The sequence below is a fragment of the Spea bombifrons genome, chromosome 3, assembly GCF_027358695.1.
Source record: "Spea bombifrons isolate aSpeBom1 chromosome 3, aSpeBom1.2.pri, whole genome shotgun sequence".
Taxonomy (NCBI): domain Eukaryota; kingdom Metazoa; phylum Chordata; class Amphibia; order Anura; family Pelobatidae; genus Spea; species Spea bombifrons.
Genome location: NC_071089.1, coordinates 106,554,055 through 106,573,784, shown reverse-complemented (window position 1 = coordinate 106,573,784; position 19,730 = coordinate 106,554,055). Strand labels below are relative to the sequence as shown.

Below are 19,730 nucleotides of genomic sequence, written 5' to 3'. Positions count from 1 at the left end.
TATTGTGCCTCCTCCAACCACCTGAACTTAATGCCTTTATTGCCTGTTAGGTTTTGGTAATGTTTGGCTTCTCCTTATTATTGTGGTTTTTTTCCTCTCGGTTTAGGGACCATGCCCTGCCTGGCTTTAGTACCTCTGGGCTTAGTTGTTCTCTTTATTTTTTTTTTTTTTTTTCCCATAGAGGTTGTTTGCTTGTTTATTTTCATGCTGACTCTGCACCCACACAGACATATATGTACTGGTGCGTTTCTATACTTTTTCAATACATACATACATGCATTATTCCTCATTTTGTTTCTATACCTCTACATTTTTCCGCTCCCCCATCGCGCTGACTCGGCCGATTTCCACCATCCTAAGATTGGTTGTTATCATCACCCGCATACACACACTGCTCCGTACTCACAGATTATTTTAATTTTTTTTATTTTTTTTTTTTTTTTTTTTTTTTTCCCATGGAGGTTGTTTGCTTGTTTATTTTCATGCTGACTCTGCACCCACACAGATATATATGTACCGGTGCGTTTCTACTACATGTTCGCATATGTGCCTATGCTCCTGTACACTTTTTCCATACGTACATAAATGCATTATTCCTCATTTTGTTTCTATATCTCTGCATTTTTCCGCTCCCCCATCGCGCTGACTCGGCCGATTTCCACCATCCTAAGGTTGGTTGTTATCATCACCCGCATACACACACTGCTCCGTACTCACAGGTTATTTTACTTTTTTTACTTTTTTTTTTTTTTTTTTTTTTTCATAGAGGTTGTTTGCTTGTTTATTTTCATGCTGACTCTGCACCCACACAGACATATATGTATCGGTGCGTTTCTACTACATGTTTGCATATGTGTCTATACTCCTGTACATTTTTTCAATACCTACATACATACATTATTCCTCATTTTGTTTCTATACCTCTACATTTTTCCGCTCCCCCATCGCGCTGCCTCGGCCGATTTCCACCATCCTAAGATTGGTTGTTACCATCACCCGCATACACACATTGCTCCGTACTCACAGATTTTTTTTTTTTTTTTTTTTTTTTTTTTTTTTTTCTCTGTTACTTATATGTCCGCCTGTACTCCATGTGTACGCTCCTGCATTGCCTGCATGCCTGCTGGGTATCTCTTTTTGATGGGCATGTGTTTCCCAGCTACATTAGACAGCTGAGTTCCTGCTGCCTATTTGCATTCACACACACGCTCGCACATATGGGCATGCTTCTGTTGCCTGCTCCCGTCTATACTCATGTCCACTTCTCCTCTACCTGCGTGCCAGGCCGTTAGTATACCATCCAGGATTAGTTGCTGACTTTCTCCGCACACACATTTACGTATGTTCGTCACCTATTATTGGTATTATTGTTTATTGTGTATGTTCCATTTATATATATATATATTTTTTTTTTTTTTTTTTTTTTTTTTTTTTCCTACTGCTACTGGCTGGGTTTTTCCTCGCCCTCTCTACCTATCTTCCCACACGCCACTGTGTGTCTGGGAGATTAAATTGTGGCTTAGGTCTCGATTGGTTCTGACTTTAGCCTTAAACTCGATTGTATAGTTTTTGTCTTTTTTCTTCTCTCTCTTTCTTGTCTTTAGTCTTGTGCGTTTTCCCTCTTGTGAGTGTCTTTGTGCTTCTTTTTCCTCTTTTTGTTTTTCTTTGTTTTTTCTTCCGCTGCCGCTCATGTCTTCTATCACGCTGCTGTCGATTAACGCCAAAGGCCTTAATACTATCCATAAACGTCATATGCTTCTGCAAGAAGCGAGATCCTGCAATGCCTCGGTTGTCATGGTCCAGGAAACCCACCTTCTGAAAACGAAACAACCTCGTCTGACCTCTAAATACTACCCAATGGACTTCCATGCTTCTTCTACCAGTAAGAAACTTGGTGTGGCCATTCTCTTCCACAGGGACGTACAGTTCCAGCTCCTCTCTAAGATTTGTGATCCTAACGGTCGTTATATCATCCTTCATGGCACTCTCAATGGCTCTGTTTGCACGTTTCTCAATGTATACTCTCCTAACTGCAATCAAATCTCCTTCCTTGACCGTGTCCTCGCTAAACTCCGGAAAGCTGCTGCGGGACGGATTTTTGTTGGAGGGGACTTTAATCTGCTTCCGATCCCATCTATGGATTCTTCAGCCAAAATGTCCTCTAAATATTTGAAATCTCTGACCACTCAAGGTACCCGCTTTCAGGACTTATTGCACCAACATATGTTATTTGATACTTGGAGGATCACCCACCCGCTTGACAGGGATTACTCGTTTTACTCGACAGCACACGCTAGCTACTCCAGGATTGATCTGATCCTCGTGGATAAACTTACCCTGCAATCGGTTACTAAAGCGGAGATTGGGACTATCACGTGGTCCGATCATGCTCCAGTCTGGGCTACGTTCTCTCTCTCTCCACAGCGCACTACCTCCTCCAGATGGAGACTGAATGAGAGCCTATTACAAAATCTAGATGTTTCCACTGAGGTGTCTGATTCTCTTTCGCAATATTTTCAAATTAATGACACTCCGGACGTCTCCCCTTCAACTTTATGGCTCGCTCACAAGGCGGTGGTTCGAGGCTGCTTTATTAAATTGGCCTCTCGCAGGAAACAAGCCTCGGTGCGCTCCTTATCGGACCTGACTCAGCGTCTCGCGGCCCTGGAACTGTCTAATAAGGCCTCTTGGTCTGCAGATACGTATCGTCAGCTGGCCGGCGTCAAGTCTGAAATTCTTCAAATTCAACTTCAACGCACAGAATACATGCTTCGCAGACTTCAACAAACCTACTATGCCAAAGGTAACAAAGCGGACTCTTTACTTGCCAAAAAACTCGCTCAACGTACAGTACAGCATAAAGCCCACTACCTTCAAGATCCTGATGGTCGGCGGCTCTACAACCCTAAGGATATTGGTGACAAATTTGCGGACTACTATGACTCTCTTTATAATCTACACTCCCACCCTCATACTCACCATCCGTCGCAAGCCTCCATTTCTTCTTTTTTGGGCTCGCTTCCTCTTCCTTCTCTGCCGCAAGCACGGTGGGACTCTCTAATTGCTCCGCCGACGATCGAAGAAGTAGAGGCGGTGCTTCAGGGGCTCAAACCTCACAAAGCACCTGGTCCGGATGGCCTGCCGAATTCCTATTATCAGAAATTTAAAGCAATTCTGGCTCCGCACATCTGCTCTTTATTTTCTTACCTTATGTCCGCATCGTCCATGCCGGGGGAAATGGCAGAAGCGCAAATTGTTACGATTCCTAAACCTGGCAAATCCCCCACCACCTGTGCTAATTATCGACCAATTTCACTGTTGAACACGGATACGAAGCTCTATTCACGATTTCTAGCCCTTCGTCTGAATGGGCTTCTCCCGTCGCTGATTTCGAATGACCAAGTGGGCTTTGTCCTGGGGCGTCAGCCGTCTGATAACACTCGCAAGATCATCAACGTGGTTCATTTGGCCAATACTACTAACTCGCCGTGCCTTCTCCTGTCCTTGGATGCGGAGAAGGCGTTCGACCGTCTACACTGGGGCTACCTGAAGGCTACCTTGCAGGCGTTTAATCTTCCAGAAGGATTTATTAAGGCTGTCCTCCTCCTCTATAGCGGCCCCTTCGCCAGGGTGTGCTCCTCTGGTTTCCTCTCTAAGCCATTCCTCATACGCAATGGCACGCGCCAGGGGTGCCCGCTGTCTCCGCTTCTGTTCGCCTTGGCTATGGAACCCCTGGCGATTGCGATCCGTGAAGACCCTGAGATTAAGGGGTTTTCCACACATGCTACGGAGTTCAAAATTAGTTTGTATGCGGACGACGTGCTCCTGACGATCACTGAACCTCTGACATCTTTACCACGGCTACATACATTGCTGGACTCTTTTAGTGCTGTCTCCTACTACAAGATAAATTGGAGCAAATCACAGGCCCTGAATATTGGTTATCCCTCCTCGTTGGTGAATACGCTTTCTTCTTCCTTCCCTTACGACTGGAGATCTGACTTCCTTCCATACTTAGGGATTCGTGTTACCAGGTCCACCTCCACTTTGTTCAAGCATAACTTCCTTCCACTATGGGGTCGGATTCAGGAAGACCTCAATCGTTGGTCGAAGTTGGAGGTCTCCTGGCTGGGACGTATCGCTGCATTTAAAATGAACTCTCTCCCTAAACTCCTCTATTTTTTTCGTACGATTCCTGTTGTGCTTCCGGCTACCTTTTTTCGATCTATTCGGTCCCGTCTGATTAAGTTTATTTGGTCTAATAAGCGCCCACGGTTGTCAGCGAAGCTTCTGCAGCGGCCTAGACTCTCGGGGGGTCTGGGAGTCCCGAATGTTCATTTATATTACTTGGCGGCGACTCTTGCTCAGGCGCTACTGCTTTTTTCTGGTGCCTCACAGGTGGCGTGGGTCGATCAGGAAGCCTTATTTACGCAACCGTACCGGATTGGCGATCTACTATGGCTCCCTAAGTCGCTTCGTCCATCTCTGCCTGATGCTTTACCCGCTACAAAACAGTCTCTTGTTGTTTGGGACAAATATAGATCCGCTCTCCGTTTTCCAACTTTAGTACCTCGGCTCGCCCCACTCTCTGTCATGAAGCCTCTTCTGCCTCACGTTTCCTTGGATAATTGGATCCGCAGTGGTATTCGGTCGCTATCGCAGCTTTTTACGCGTTCTCATATGCGTTCGTTCCAGGAACTGTGTGCCGAATTTCTTCTTCCTCGACAGGATTTTTTCAAATACCTCCAGCTCCGCTCTGCTCTTCAGAAATTCGTATCTGCTGACCCGCCTGCTCCGGTTATCCAGATGTGTCTACGGGCTCCGATTGTTCCTAAGGCTATTTCCGTGTGCTACCTCGCCCTGCTGAATCCTACTATAGAAGCTAAGCTCCCCTACATGGTTGCTTGGGAGCGTGAAGTGGGGCGTGTTTTCGATGTTTCTGAGTGGTTTCGGGCTCTCTCCACGATTCAGGGTGTTTCAAAGAACGTGACTCATTTTGAAACTAATAGGAAGATATTGTTTCGTTGGTATTACGTCCCGTCTAAGCTGGCGTCCATATATCCGAATGTTTCCTCTCTGTGCTGGCGTAACTGTGGTGCTCGGGGCACGATGACGCATATCTGGTGGGATTGCCCTGTGTTGTGTAGCTTTTGGAGCGACGTATGGGCTCTCAGTACACACCTTCTCTCTATTCCGATTCCGAGATCTATTGAAATTGCCCTATTCGATATGTTTCCCGACGACCTCTCTGGCGCTCAACGTAAACTGCTGGCTCACGTACTCATTGCGGCGAAGATTTGTATTGCCAGAAAGTGGAAGTCTTCATCTTCCCCTACTATTCATGACGTCCTCTACTCCCTTGCTACGACATGTCAGTATGAGAGAGCGGCCCATTTTGCAACTGCTACGTCGCATGTTTTTGAGGAGACCTGGGACTGTTGGATCCAGTTTTATCGATGTCAGTTCGGCCATACCCCTTCAGGCTTTATGTTGGGTTCTCTACGTACACCGTGGTTTATAAAGGCCACTGCAGACTCTTAAGCTCTGTGCATCTGGCGTTGATGCGGCCTTTGCTTTTTCACCTTTGTTGTCCCCCCTTTTCCCGTCTCTCTTCGTCTTGTCCTTATCTTGGTGTCTTTGTCCTTCTTCTTCTAGTGTCCTGGTGCGTGTGTCTCTTTTTGTTCCTTGTTTTTATTTCTGTATGTTGACATGCATTGTGACTCGTATTGGATTGTTCTCTCGCATATCCTGATTTTTTCGTATTTCTGTATTTTGTTATTTTTTTTGTTTGAAAAACCAATAAACTTCAAGTGTTAAAAAAAAAGGATGTAAGATGCATATACCGTATTGGCCCGAATATAGGCCGCACTTTTTTCCCCCACTTTAAGTCTTTAAAGTGGGGGTGCGGCCTATATTCGGGGTCTAGCGCCCGACGCCCGGGACATGCAGTCCCGGGCGCCGGGCAGGCAGCGGGGTTAGGATACAGATCCCCCGCAGCGGTGCAGGGGACCGGCATCCTACTCCCCGATACGCTCAGACACCCTCCCGTGCCAGCACTTCCCACGGGGGGGAGTACCGGCACGGGAGGTTGTCTAAGCGCATCGCACGGACGTTCACCGGCAGCGGCGATGCGCCGTTGCCGGTGAACGTGCGCACGATGCATTCTAACCCCCCCGACTTACCAGGGCAGACTCCCGGGTGTCTTGCAGGGCCGGCGGAAGACATCTCGTATACACGATGTGCATAGATGTCCCCCTCCGGCCCCGTAAGACACCCGGGAGTCTGCTCTGGTAAGTCGGGGGGGGGGAGGACAGAGTGGCAGCATATCGTGGGGAGGACAGAGTGGCAGCATATCGCGGGGAGGACAGAGTGGCAGCGTATCTCGAGGGGGGAGGACAGAGTGGCAGCGTATCTCGAGGGGGGGGAGGACAGAGTGGCAGCATGTTTTTTGGTGCTTTTTTAAAGAAAAAAACTTTTTCTTTAAAAAAGCACCAAACTTTTAGGGTGCGGCCTATATACGGGGGCGGCCTACATCCGAGCCAATACGGTAATTAGTAGTCCTACAGGACTTAATGCTGCATATAGTTAGACTGTTAATTGAATTGTTCTTAGACTTAACTTTCATCCCATAAACACTCTAATTCTCCCCCAGCAAACAGAACAGGTTGTTATACAGTGAGTAGAAATCTGATCTAAATAAACACTGCTTTAGTATTTTCCTTAAACATGTACAAGCCCATAATTATGAGGCTTACCAATGCTTAAAATATTTGTAACAATCTCTTAAACAAGATATTAATATGAAGCAAGCCATTGCAATGTTTCAGCCTAGTTGCTTTTATTTACTGTTCAATGGATGAACAGCCCAAGTGATACTGAAACACATTATTTATCATGTGTATAGTAATTTAATCTTTACTGTCCATTAAACCAGAGGAAATATACATATTTATAAATAGATTTAGCCATTGAATCTTTTTTATGGTACATGATATTTTCTTTGCTAACAAACCAAAATGGAAAATCCTAAGTGCGTTCTGCAAACCTACCAACAGGTGTCACTGTTTACACTTAATAATGTTTCTACCTTTTCATTTAGGAATAGATTTCAAAAATGAAACATGTGAAGTGTCTCATGAAAGATTCTATTAAAGTTGATGTGAAGATGCTAACACGTGCCAAAAAATAACTGAGTCACTTTTATTCCAGTGCAATTGATCTCTCCTCCTGTTCTACAGTGAAATTAATTAGAGTGCGAGACACTGAAATATCTATTCCATATTAAACCAATGTCCTTTTATTACAATTTAATATCTGATCTGCCGTTTGATTTTAACAAAATAATGTAGCACAAAAGGTTAAAAAGTTAACAACTAATTATGTTCAGTGCTGTTGTGAATATGACTCTGGGGTTTCTTGTAACCAAATGAAAACACGACAGCTGCTTGTGAATAATGTTTAATAAGTACCTCATTTTCTGCTTCTCAGTAAATGCTGGGTTTACTGTTTTTTGGTATATGGATACGGGGCTGTTATCTGAAATAAGTAAAACCTTATTGTTCTGTCCCACAGTAACAATGCCCATCCCTAAACTGTTATTGTGCTTCTGAGAGCTGTAGTTACTCCCAGAGATCACCCAGTTGTATCCTCCTGACAAGTGACCCCCCATATTTCCCCGCAGGATGAACCATGGTTCAGATGCCTATATGGAATGTTGGCAAGTGCCCATGAAACTGCATCGTCTATGGGGGAATGTGTCTGGCCGAGCAATGAAGTTCACAGTGTCACCTGCTCCATCCCTTCTAGAGTCCCAACAAAAGGCGAGAGGTAATTCAGTTCAGAAGGGAACTTCTCCTGACTAATGAGATCATACTTGTACTTCACCTCACCAAACAAAAAAATATTTTGAAAATGTTAATAATCCTTACACACTAGCCAGGAGATTGAGGGCCCAGGGAAAGTCTCAAGACATAGCTAAAGTAATATATAAGGAAGGAAGATCATGGGTGCAGAGAATGCTTTCGACGGGGTCCAACTGGGACAGGGTGGAGGGTGCTGAGAGCTTAGGCTTTATCGGTCACTTTCTGTAGTTAAAGCACTCTATAGAGAGCCTTTGTGTACAATTGAGCTGATGGGCTGTGAGTCGCAGCCGTTACAAATAAAAACGAAACACAGCAGGGGTGTCCATTATCCCCTCTCTTATTTGCATTGTGCTTGGAACCACAACCGCCGCCATTAGGTCCCATCCAGACATCACGGGGATTGCTACATGTGGATGTCAATATTCGTTGGGACTGTTTTTTGTACTTTACCCACACCAATACACAGATGAGAATTGGAAGATTTGCAGAATCATATGTTAAGATTTCACCACCAGTTGCATCTTTCACCACCAATTACAGCTGGTTCTCTGGACAGATCAATCTGCATTACTGGGTGATGCCAATCTAATGACTATGAGGACCTCATACTCTCTTTAAAAGGGTATAAGGAAGAGATTAAATCTGTCAAGGTCTGCATTCCAGCTGACTCTGATAGTATTTAATCGATGTTTCCCAGCAGGATGTTCAATGATACAATTTAGATGGTGGATAAACATGGCCTTGGGCTGGGTGGGTGCGCTGGTAGAGAGGAGTAAGATGACAATGTTTCAAGAACTCCAGATGCAGAACGTTTCCACCATTTACAGATCTGACACTTTGTCAAGTCTAAGTTTCAACAAGTCAGACTTTCGGATATAACGCCATTAGAGAAACATTTTCTTACATGTAAAAGAATGAAACATTCCCATATAATAATAGCCAGAAACAAGAAAGCACCTGGGTAAAGGCTACAATGGCAGAATAAATTACAGATGACAATCTCAGATATAGAATGGAATGAATTTTATCTTAATTTACACAAACACACCACTGGTGCTAGGGACTAGGTGCTGTCACTATTGCTAGGCACTGGAAGGGAGAACATCCATCTTTTAGAGCAGTGGTTCTCAACTCATGAGTCGTGACCCAAAAGTGGAAGGTCAGGGCCGCTTTGGAGGCATACCGGGAAAATGTCACTTTCCTGGGTCTGCCTTACACATTCTAGCGGCAATCCGCGAGCCACAGGCTGTCAGGACTGCGGCCGCAACAATCAGGGCCATCAGGCAGCCTCCGGTCCGGCATGTACTTTAGCATTACTCCCCGACCGCAAAGCAAGTTGCTTGACTGTCTGCTCCTAGTGTGTTCTGAATAAAGTTTTTCTCTAATTGCTGTATAACCTCAGAAAAGATGAGGGAGTGGAAAGGCTGTCTGTGGGCTGCAACAGGAAGAGGGGAGCTCTTCCTGTTGCAGCCCACAGACAGCCTTTCCACTCCCTCATCTTTTCTGAGGTTATTTTTGGGTCGCGACTTAATGACCAAAGACAAATGTGGGTCCTGAGGATACACGGGTTGAGAACCACTGTTTTAGAGAAATCCAGGCTAACATATGGAATTCTAAGTCCTAAGATTACACCAAAATCCCTTTCCTCAGATGTTGAGGTTAGGACTGTATCAAATATTCTACACACTATCCTTTGGATACCTTGCACTAACACAGTAAATGACATACATGCCCCCAACTGTCCTGGTTTGGCGGGACAGTCCCAATTTTGCTTTGCAGGGGCAGAGGAAGGGTCAGGCGAGAGAGGCACTCACCTCGGGTGCAGCTGCAGGGGGGCGCACAGCCGCCCGATCAGCAGCTGCAGCCTGGAGGACAAGTTGGGAGATCACCATCTCCCTCTAGTCGGCTCAATATTAGGGAGCACAAGGTCTGTCACTTCAGACCTCTACTTTACTACTCCCTAATCACTACGCACTGGCAAATGATGTGTTAAGGCAGGTGTGTGTTAAGGCAGGTGTGTGTTTGTTGTAGTCCTAACTGCTTCATATATAATACCAGTAGTTTAATACAACCTTGCTTTATTGCTGAACATTAATGAATCATCAGGATATTTAATGCTGACACAAATCAGAGTATCATACCAAGCTGCATCACTGCTTAACAACCTCTCTCCAAAATGGCCACCGTGCTCTCTGACCTGTGAGGCAAATACAGAGGCGGAGCCACTAGTTAAAGTGAGAGGGACAGCGAGATGCAGTATCCTACATTCCAGATATAACACCTCCTTTCCAACAAAACAAAAAACAAAAACAAAACAAACAAACAAAATAAACATATGTCCCAATAACAAAAACAATAAAAATCCATCTGAACACAGTTAATCCACAGGAACAGTGTTACTGGTGTCAGAAGGCTAGTCTTCTGAAGGAAGGTGAGGGGACGAATAACCTTCAGGATTTTTCCGTGTCCTATGGAAGGACCGACTGAAGTCGCGTATTCGTTCTTGAAGTTGTAAGCGGTCAGGAGGGTGGCGGTGGCGCTGGGGACGGCCCCCAGCCGTCAGGGTGTCAGAGGTGGCAGGACAGGACGAAGGGGTATGTGGTGGGTTCAAGCTGGGAACCTCAGAACCATGAGGAACCTCAGAACCAGAATCGCAGACCGCCCCAGAAGGTGAATTCAAGCTTTCAGAGTCAACCCAAACGCCGTTCCAGATGTCCTCCGTCTCACTGGATTTGAAATTGGAAAGTTTGGGGTTCAAGGGTTCGGGAAACCGGGAACGGGACCTTAATTGGTCTACATGTCGTCTGGTAACAGAACCATCTTCCAGACGGACTGTGTACATCTTGGGTCCCAAAGATTCCACAATAGTGGCAGGAAGCCACCGAGTGTTGGAAGATCCATAAGATCGTGTCCAGACCGCTTGGCGGACTTCAAAAATGGGTGACTCTTTGGACGTGACCATTTTCTCCTGGGAGTGCAATACATGGTCATGAACAGTCTTAGGATGAAGCATGTCAAAAGCAGTCCATGGCCGTCGGCCTAAAAGCAACTCAGCTGGTGTTGTACCAGTAGTAGCATGTGGTGTTGTTCTGTAAGCGAAAAGAAAAGAGTCCAACTTCTGAGGAGATAGGGACCTTTGGTTAGTTGAAGCCACTGTGGCCTTGAAGTAATTCTTGAAAGTCTGTACAAACCGTTCCGCTTGGCCATTGGTCGCTGGGTGGTAAGGCGCGGTTAACTTGTGCTTGATGTTATGAACAGTAACAAAACTCTTAAATTCATGGCTTGTGAATTGGGCCCCATTATCTGTGACAATCTCTCTAGGGTATCCAAATGTGGCAAAGAGATGCAATAATATGACAATCGTAGCTTTTGTAGTTGGCTGGTTTATCGGAAACACCTCGGGCCATTTCGAGTGGGCGTCAATTATAACCAAGAAGGTTTGCCCCTTTATTGGACCTGCAAAATCCAAATGAAGGCGAAACCAAGGAACCGTGGGCCAAGTCCAGGGCTGAATACATCCTCGTGGTGGGTCTCTGGCAGTTTGTGCACATCCTATACAAGCATTGACATAGGCTGTGATATCGGCATCTATGCAAGGCCACCACACATAGCCTCGTGCTTTCTGTTTCATCCGTGTGGTACCAGGATGACCAGCATGTAGCAAGTCCAAGATATGTCTCTGCAGGGTTTTTGGAATGATCACTCGTTCTGCCCATAAGACACAATTGTCATTCACAGTCAATTCCATCCGCCTTCGGTAGTAAGGTTCATAATCCTCTGTTATAGTCACTGGCCAGCCTGTTTGTGCAAAGGAAAGCACTGTTTTCAGAACAGTATCCTTCATCGTATGGGCTGCTATCTCTCCAGAAGTCAGGAGGTGTGTGGTGGTGTACCCACAAACCTTGACAGATGGAGAAGAGTTTGGAAGCATTTCCGTCAGCCGGGACATTGCATCCGCATTGGCATTTGCATCATGGCTTCGATACTGTATACGGTAGTTATATGCGCCCAAGAACAGGGCATAGCGTTGCAGACGGGCTGCCGTTGTCTGGGAGATTCCTTTGTCGGGGCTAAAGATTTGAAGTAGAGGTTTATGATCCGTTAATATGGTGAACTCTCTGCCATAGAGGTAAAGGTGAAACTTTCGAATTGCCCATATCAACGCAAGTGCTTCTTTATCAATTTGGGCATAGTTGCTTTCTGTCTTTGTCAAGGATCTCGAGGCAAATGCCACTGGTTTCTCAGAACCATCAGGTAGGAGGTGGGAAAGTACCGCACCCAGACCATAAGGTGAGGCGTCACAAGCCAAAATGAGAGGCTTGTGGAGGTCGTAGTGTGCAAGCATACGTGAGGCCAATAGTTTACGTTTGGAGAACTCAAAAGCCTGTTGACATTCTGCTGACCACTCCCATCTCGATTGTTTCTCTAGAAGCTTATGCAGTGGGAACAAGGTATGAGCCAGGTATGGAAGAACTTATTATAGTAGTTGAGTAGGCCAAGGTATGATCTTAGTTGTTGGACATTTGATGGGGCTGGCGCTTTGACTAGAGCGTCGACCTTGGCTTCAGTGGTATGTATACCCTCAGCAACTACTAGGTGGCCACAAAACTCCAATTTGGGCACCATAAATTTGCATTTTGCTAAGTTCACCTTAAGACCATGATCCTGAAGTCTTTGTAAAACACGCTCTACATTCTGCTTATGTTCTTGGTCCGTACGACCAGTGATGAGCATGTCATCTAAGAGACACTGTGTGAAAGGAATATCTGCTAGGATTGTATCCATCTTCCTCTGCCAGATGGCTGGTGCAGGTGCTATGCCAAACACCATACGGTTGTATTCGTACAAGCCCTTGTGCGTGTTAATGGTGAGGTATTTCCTGGAAGAGGGGTGGACCTCAAACTGTAGGTAGGCTTGTCGGAGATCAATCTTAGTGAACTTCTGTCCCCCAGCAAGTGAGGCAAAGATGTCATCTACTCTGGGTAGAGGATACTGGTCTACGTCCAGTTGAGAATTCAATACCATGCGAAAATCCCCGCAGGTGCGTAAGTCCCCATTTGATTTCTTTACTGGCACAATAGGCGATGCCCATTCACTGTGTTCTACTTTGGAAATGACGCCCTGTTCTTCTAGCCGGATGAGTTCAGCTTCCACTCCTGCTCGAAGGGCAAATGGTACTGTCCGGGCCTTGAAGAATCTGGGATGGGCATCTGGTTTCAGCTTGAGCTTCACACAGTCATTTTTTATTTTTCCCAACTGGTCTTTGAAAATCTCAGGAAAATGCTTTTTCAAGGATTCCACCCATCCATCATTCTGTGTTGATGGGACTGTAAGGGTGTTGCAAGGGTTCTTGATGATGTCTGGCATTCCCAGATGAGCAATCCAGTCTCTACCAAAGAGAGGTGGTCCTCCATGTTTCAGAATATATAATGATAGTCTCTTTGTCTGACCCTTGTATGATACCTGTACCTTTGCACAACCAAGTGGGTGGAGTACTTGCATGGAATATGTCTGCAGCTTGATTGGGGTTGGGTGGATAGTTGCCTGAATATGTAGTTGTCTCCAGTGTCTTTGTGTGATGACTGAAACCGCAGCTCCTGTATCAACATCCATTTTTAGTGCCTTTCCTTCAATGGTTACTTCTACTGTCATTGCAGGGTTTGACGAGTGTAGTCGATGTATAGTTAATCTGTGTAATGGTTCATCGTTGTCTGATTCAGATGAAGAGATAGGTTTCTCAACTCTGTACGTGTTCTTCTTGATGTACCGCGGTTGTTTTTCCCTTATGTTCCTGCTACGGCAGACGCGTCTGAGGTGGCCCATTTTTCCGCAATGGTGACAAGGTTGGTCCTTAAATCGACAGGTTTTGGAGTCATGGTCTGTATTGCCACACCGGTAGCAAGCTGATTTGGTTTGGGGTGGAGATCTGTATTTCCAGTTGGATGTAGCAGAAGTGACTGCTGCTCTGAAAACCTCCTCTTTCACTCCTTCTTTGTGAACCTGATGGTTTAATGCCTCAGTATCCCTGACAGCCATTTCCATGACTGATGCAATCTCAATCGCCGTGTAAGGGTGAGTCCTTGTTCAGTCAGAAGTTTCTTTTGAATGGTTTCACTATTCAGTCCCAGGACAAACTTGTCCCTAAGAGCTATGGGTAGGTACTCCCCAAATGAACAGGTGGAGGCCAGTTTGCGAATGGCTACCACATAGGCCTTAATATCTTCCCCGGATTGCTGCTGCCGCTGATAAAAGCGAAATCTTTCTGCAATTTCCAGAGGTTTTGGCTGTAAATGATCCCCTAGTAGTTTTAGTAATTCCACTAATGTTTTGCTTGCTGGTTTTTCAGGAAACAGAAGGTCTCTTACAGTGTCATATGTTTTAACTCCCACCACTGTCAGGAATACAGCTACCTGCCTTTCAGGTGGTATGGTGTTTGCACTGAAGTAATGTTCTAATCTTTCAGTCCAGGAACTCCAGGAGGTCTGCTCTCCATCAAACTCACATAATGTGCCTATCAGTGCCATTATCTTGCTGGGCTGTCTGTGGATGGCAGTGAGTAAAGATTACAATACCTCTTGTTATTTTCTAGTTCAGGCTGAGTAGGGCCTTTGTAAATCCCATCCTCGTCGCCACTGTTGTAGTCCTAACTGCTTCATATATAATACCAGTAGTTTAATACAACCTTGCTTTATTGCTGAACATTAATGAATCATCAGGATATTTAATGCTGACACAAATCAGAGTATCATACCAAGCTGCATCACTGCTTAACAACCTCTCTCCAAAATGGCCACCGTGCTCTCTGACCTGTGAGGCAAATACAGAGGCGGAGCCACTAGTTAAAGTGAGAGGGACAGCGAGATGCAGTATCCTACATTCCAGATATAACAGTGTTAGGGCAGTGTATGTGTATATGTGTATGGGCAGGTGTGTGTGTAAAGGCAGGTGTGTGCAAGGGCAGTGTATGTGTATATGTGTATGGGCAGGTGTGTGTAAAGGCAGTGTATGTGTATATGTGTGTGTAAGGGCAGCATGTATGGGTAGTCATGTGTAAGGGCAGTGTATGTGTATAATTATGTTTATGGCCAGGTGTGTGTAAAGGCAGTGTGTATGTATGTGTGTATTTATGGGCAGGTGTGTGTAAGGGCTGTGTATGTGTATATGTGTGTTTATGGGCAGGTTTGTGTAAGGGCAGTGTATGTGTATATGTGTGTTTATGGGCAGGTGTGTGTAAAGGCAGTGTGTAAGGGTCCTGGGAGGGAGGCTTGCATTAGCTTTTTTTATATTTAAAAAAAAAATCTCTGCTGCTGTGGACTACTCTTCCAATGATGCTAAGCCAGCATTATGGTGGACACCTGGCTGGCTGAGAATCATGGAAATTGTAGTTCATAGCTAGCATCTGCAGCTTTACTGTTGACTGCACTTCCCAGGACACTCAGTCAGCATCATGGAAGCAGTATGTCTGGCTGAGCCTAATGGGAATTGTAGTTAACATGATGTAACAGGTGTTAGTTATGAATGACAACTCCCATGATGACTAGTCATGGTGGACACCTGGCTGGCTAAGAATCATGGGAATTGTAGTTCACAGCTAACATCTGCAGCTTTATCTACTGTTTACTGCACTTCCCATGATGCTCAGCCAGCAACATGGAAGTTGTATGGCTGAGCCTCATGGGAATTAAATTCAATGTGAATGAAGTGTGTTTTAAGTGGCGATGCAAGCTTGGCATTGTAAAGTGCAATTGCTTGTATTGGTGAGTTCCGCGAGAGCGATCTAAAAAAAAAGTGTCCCTCTTTCACATTTTGAAATGTTGGAAGGTATGCATTTGGCACAGATCTGACCATTTTTTCTCAGCCACTGGGTAATCCATTCAACAATATTGGAATCCAAACTCAAAGAGTGCTGTTTATTTTCATTATATGTGGGACATTGCCAACAGCCTTACTGAGATCTAGATAAGCAATGGCTTCTGCACCACCTTGATGTATTATTTTTGTCACCCATAAAAAAAACAATAAGATTAGTTTAGCATGGTGTCCGTGAAGTAAACCCATGTTGTTTCAGATCTTGAAATCCATGATTTTAGTTCAACACGTTTATCCTTTAACATAGTTTTTATTAATTCCCCACTATTGATGTAAGACTTACTGGCCTGTAGTTGCCAGACTCCTCTCTACTTTCTTTCTTGTAAATGGGCACAACATTTGTTAATTTCCAATATTCTGGGGCTACTCCTGTGAACAATGATTGGTATATAAAAGTCAGTAGAACATGTACATGTGTGAGGATGTACCTTTCCTAAGAGGCTGTTATAGGGACATGTCTAGGAAAGCTTCAAGCTGTTCTTTTAGCTTACAGAAGCAGTGCTTTGCCAAGATGTAAACATTATTAAATCAAGACATCAAATAGGCTATTCTGTGGGATTTAGTTCTCAAACCTTCACTCATAGAATGGTGTTGACATACTATGCATATCATTACGGCTAAATTGGATCACTGACTTTGAAGTCACAAGGCAGTGTGATTGATACATGAAGGCTATATACCACTAATTTCATGCAGAGATAAGGATAGTGAGTGAAAAAAGATGAAAGGCAGTTTTTAACAGCAACTTTTTATGTCTTGAAAAAATATTACTTGTTTGGTGTTTGCCTAAAATATTCAAACATAGACATTAAACATCCAAACTGATGTTAATCACCTTCAGGCCTCCATGCAATAAGTAATGTTAAATGCTGCATGTTTATGAAATCTTGGTTGTAAAATGATGCATATAAGAGACCTGCTTGCGGCAGCCAAGTGAGAGAGAGACGGAGTGTGGTCTAAGTTTAGAATGCATTTACCCAACGGCCATCTCCTGCGCGGTCACATTGGGTCATGAACAGAACAGCGAAGGCTCCTGCGATGTGCACTAGAAGACATGTTCTTGATGTACAAAGTAGAGAGTACAGGCTCGGCGCCATAGTTTAAATTATTGGCAAATCAGATTCCTGTGCTGTGTATGACTCCCGGCCTGTTTTACTCCTTTGTATCTGCTGACCTGTTTGTGAATTATACCTGGCTATCCCTAACTACCGGCTCTGTGTACTGGCTTTGGCTATGTTTGACAACCCGCTTATTGTACTGTACTCGGCATTGGGTGACTACCTGTCCTGTGTTCCTGACTTGGCTTTGTCTTGACTACCTGTCCTGTGTACCCTGTCTGGCATCCCGAGACTACCTGTCCCGTGTACCTACCTGAGGCATCTCTTATCTGCAGGTATTTGGTCTCCCAGCAGTTGCTTTGATACTCTACCTGTCTTTGTTATATTGGCCTCTACCTGAGCTTCCATACTTTTTGGGATCACCTAAGTCCTTGGTCTTTCTGTCTTGAGACTCAATCCTTCATTAGTTTATCAGAGTGGATAACTTCTGTTGTGTGCTTCTTGGGTTCAGGCAGATTGCCACAAAAATTACATGAGTCAAATAGTCGTCTTCCTCTTTTTCATAAGTTCACAACATTACTATAATTGAATGAATGTAATTCCTAGTTACAATCTATCTATCTAGACAATTTAAAAAAAAGTTGGATCATAAAAGCGAAAAAAAAAAATTTAACAGAATTGAAATTGAAAACAATCATGACAAATAAGTTAATGAAATGTAAGAACCGTGTGAGATGCAATGATACAAATGTTTGCCATTTAATGAAGTAAAGCAGAGTTTATTTGGTGCTTATCACGAATGCTATATAACTGGTTACAGTCTTACAAGATATAAATTACAGTACGCAAAAGCCATTTACTGTTTAATTGGATGAAGTGCTTTCTCTTATGGAGGGACATTTCAGAAAATAATTGACATTGTATATTTTCATTTTAGTGCGGAAATAAAGTATTTATTTCGCAAAAAAGACATACATTGCGTGGAGAAAATGTTATTCATTCTGCTTATTATTTGTACGCACCTCACTATATTCCTGCAACATTAACATTAATTTGTCTGCTTATATAAATTCACCCTAAAGATAGACAGAGCTTCTTCTGTGGTATAATGCACGCTGTATAAGCGAAAGTCCTTCTAAAAGTTGGGGTATGAAGTATAGTGATAGGGCTATATAGAAATAGCAAGTTATAATATATTTAAATATATGCACTTGTTAAGCTAATTTTAAATATTTAACTATTTAAATTTAGGAAATATATGCGGCAATTATCCTTTACATTGGTGAAAAACCAAAATGTGCCAGGTTACAGACAGTTTTAATCAATGCATTATTAAAAAGCTATAAGTAGTATAGGTTTCGGATCTACTTTTAATTAATTTTATTATTATTTATTATTATTATTATACATGAAGTAAAACATGATGTCCATTGATTGGGTCCTGCAATAGAAGAGAAATATGAAGTGTAAATCAAGTCATCCAAAACATTTAACTTAATATTATATTATAAAAAACTTTATATACAATTTATGTTATCTGCATGCAGAATTGTACCGCTCACTATTCCTTTTTAACTTGAAAAAGAAAAAAACTTTCTAACTCAATCAACAACTACCCATAAAAGTTTGTGTACTATTCACATGTCGAATATAGAACTAAAATTGAATGAAAATTAGAAACACAACGTGATATTTTGTAGCTTCCTAAAAGTTGCCATTTTTTTATATGGCAACATCCTTGCTCTACATTTACCAGTTTGCACCAGAATGAACCCTTGTAAATAGCCACCAGTGTACACTGTGTTTTTTGTGGTAGTATGCATGTGTCACTTGGGTTTATGGCCTGCATTATATTGAATGCGGTTAAAGGAATCTATTTTAGTAGCTTATGTTGCAGATAATTTAGATCACCAATTATTACCTTGTGGATCTGGTCAGATGTCAGTGTTGGCGTTGACAGGGAAATTCCATCACATGGGGAACAATCCACTATTACCGATGGTTTTTTCAAGTCATCTAAATGATGAGATTCTGATGATGTTTTAAACAAGGTCTCTCTTTAACAAGAAAACAAAATGTATTTTAGTGCCTGGAATTCTCAAACAGTAGATACAATTTTGTTTATTAATATTTTTGTTTATTAATAGTAAGTTTTTGTTTTTTTAATTCTTCATATCCTATAAAGGGACGCTACCTCGAAAAGAACAGTTTGCACCATTGTCTACTAACCAGTGATATGTGCTCTCTGCTTGTTTAGGAATTTGTTTCTGCAAATATACCACATTATATTATTTATGTAGAGAAGAAAGTTGGGACTTGCAGCCCCTGTGATGCAAGAGGAACCCAAGGACTCTTGCACAAAAGTGAGATCCTCTGGTTCTTATGATTTTTGAGCTGATTGAAAAGCCATGGAAGTTAACTTTTTTTCCCTGCTTCCCCTGTGACTCCCGCAAGAGCGTTGATGAATGTGAAGGTGTCAGGGACGGCAAACTGTGCATGTAAATATAATGTACATTGTGACGTCACTAGCATTTACACCATATATACAGTGATGGAGGTTACCGTAATTTTTTCCCCGAGAGGTTTTTCTGGTGGTGGATAGTGCTGCTTTCCACTCATTTTTGGAGATGGATGGATTTTGAATCTTTTTTTTTTTTTTTATCCAGCTCCACTTATTACTCTGCCTATCGTATTATTATTTCTTTGCAAATATCTCAGTGTTTATTTAACTATGCACACTCATAGTGTTTTATTTAACCAAACACGTGTTACACAATGCAAGTGCATAAAAACAAATAGCATTCCCAAGGTGGTCTCTTAAAAAAGAACATACAAAGCTATTAAGACCGTAAACTACACAGTATCATTCAGTCGGTATTTCCCACAATGCAATTTAGCAACATGCTAAACTTTTCTATAATTTTCCTTTACAAAATAAAAA

At 43.3% G+C, this 19,730-nt stretch overlaps 2 protein-coding genes across 2 annotated transcripts in view; both read right to left on the bottom strand.

Moving 5' to 3' along the window:
* Nucleotides 1-10,275: 10,275 nt before the first annotated feature.
* On the bottom strand, nucleotides 10,276-12,207 carry LOC128484127 (uncharacterized protein K02A2.6-like). Its single transcript, XM_053460446.1, has one exon. It carries the CDS (start codon nucleotides 12,205-12,207, stop codon nucleotides 10,276-10,278), a length of 1,932 nt encoding a protein of 643 aa, XP_053316421.1.
* Nucleotides 12,208-13,870: 1,663 nt separating this feature from the next.
* The window catches only part of TPO (thyroid peroxidase), a 132,734-nt gene continuing 126,874 nt past the window's right edge, over nucleotides 13,871-19,730 (bottom strand). The window contains exons 14-15 of the mRNA XM_053460445.1: nucleotides 18,711-18,846; nucleotides 13,871-14,104 (exon numbers count right to left, since the gene is read on the bottom strand). Of these exons, the coding sequence (XP_053316420.1) occupies nucleotides 13,871-14,104; nucleotides 18,711-18,846 (370 nt within the window). The remainder of the gene's footprint in view (nucleotides 14,105-18,710; nucleotides 18,847-19,730) is intronic.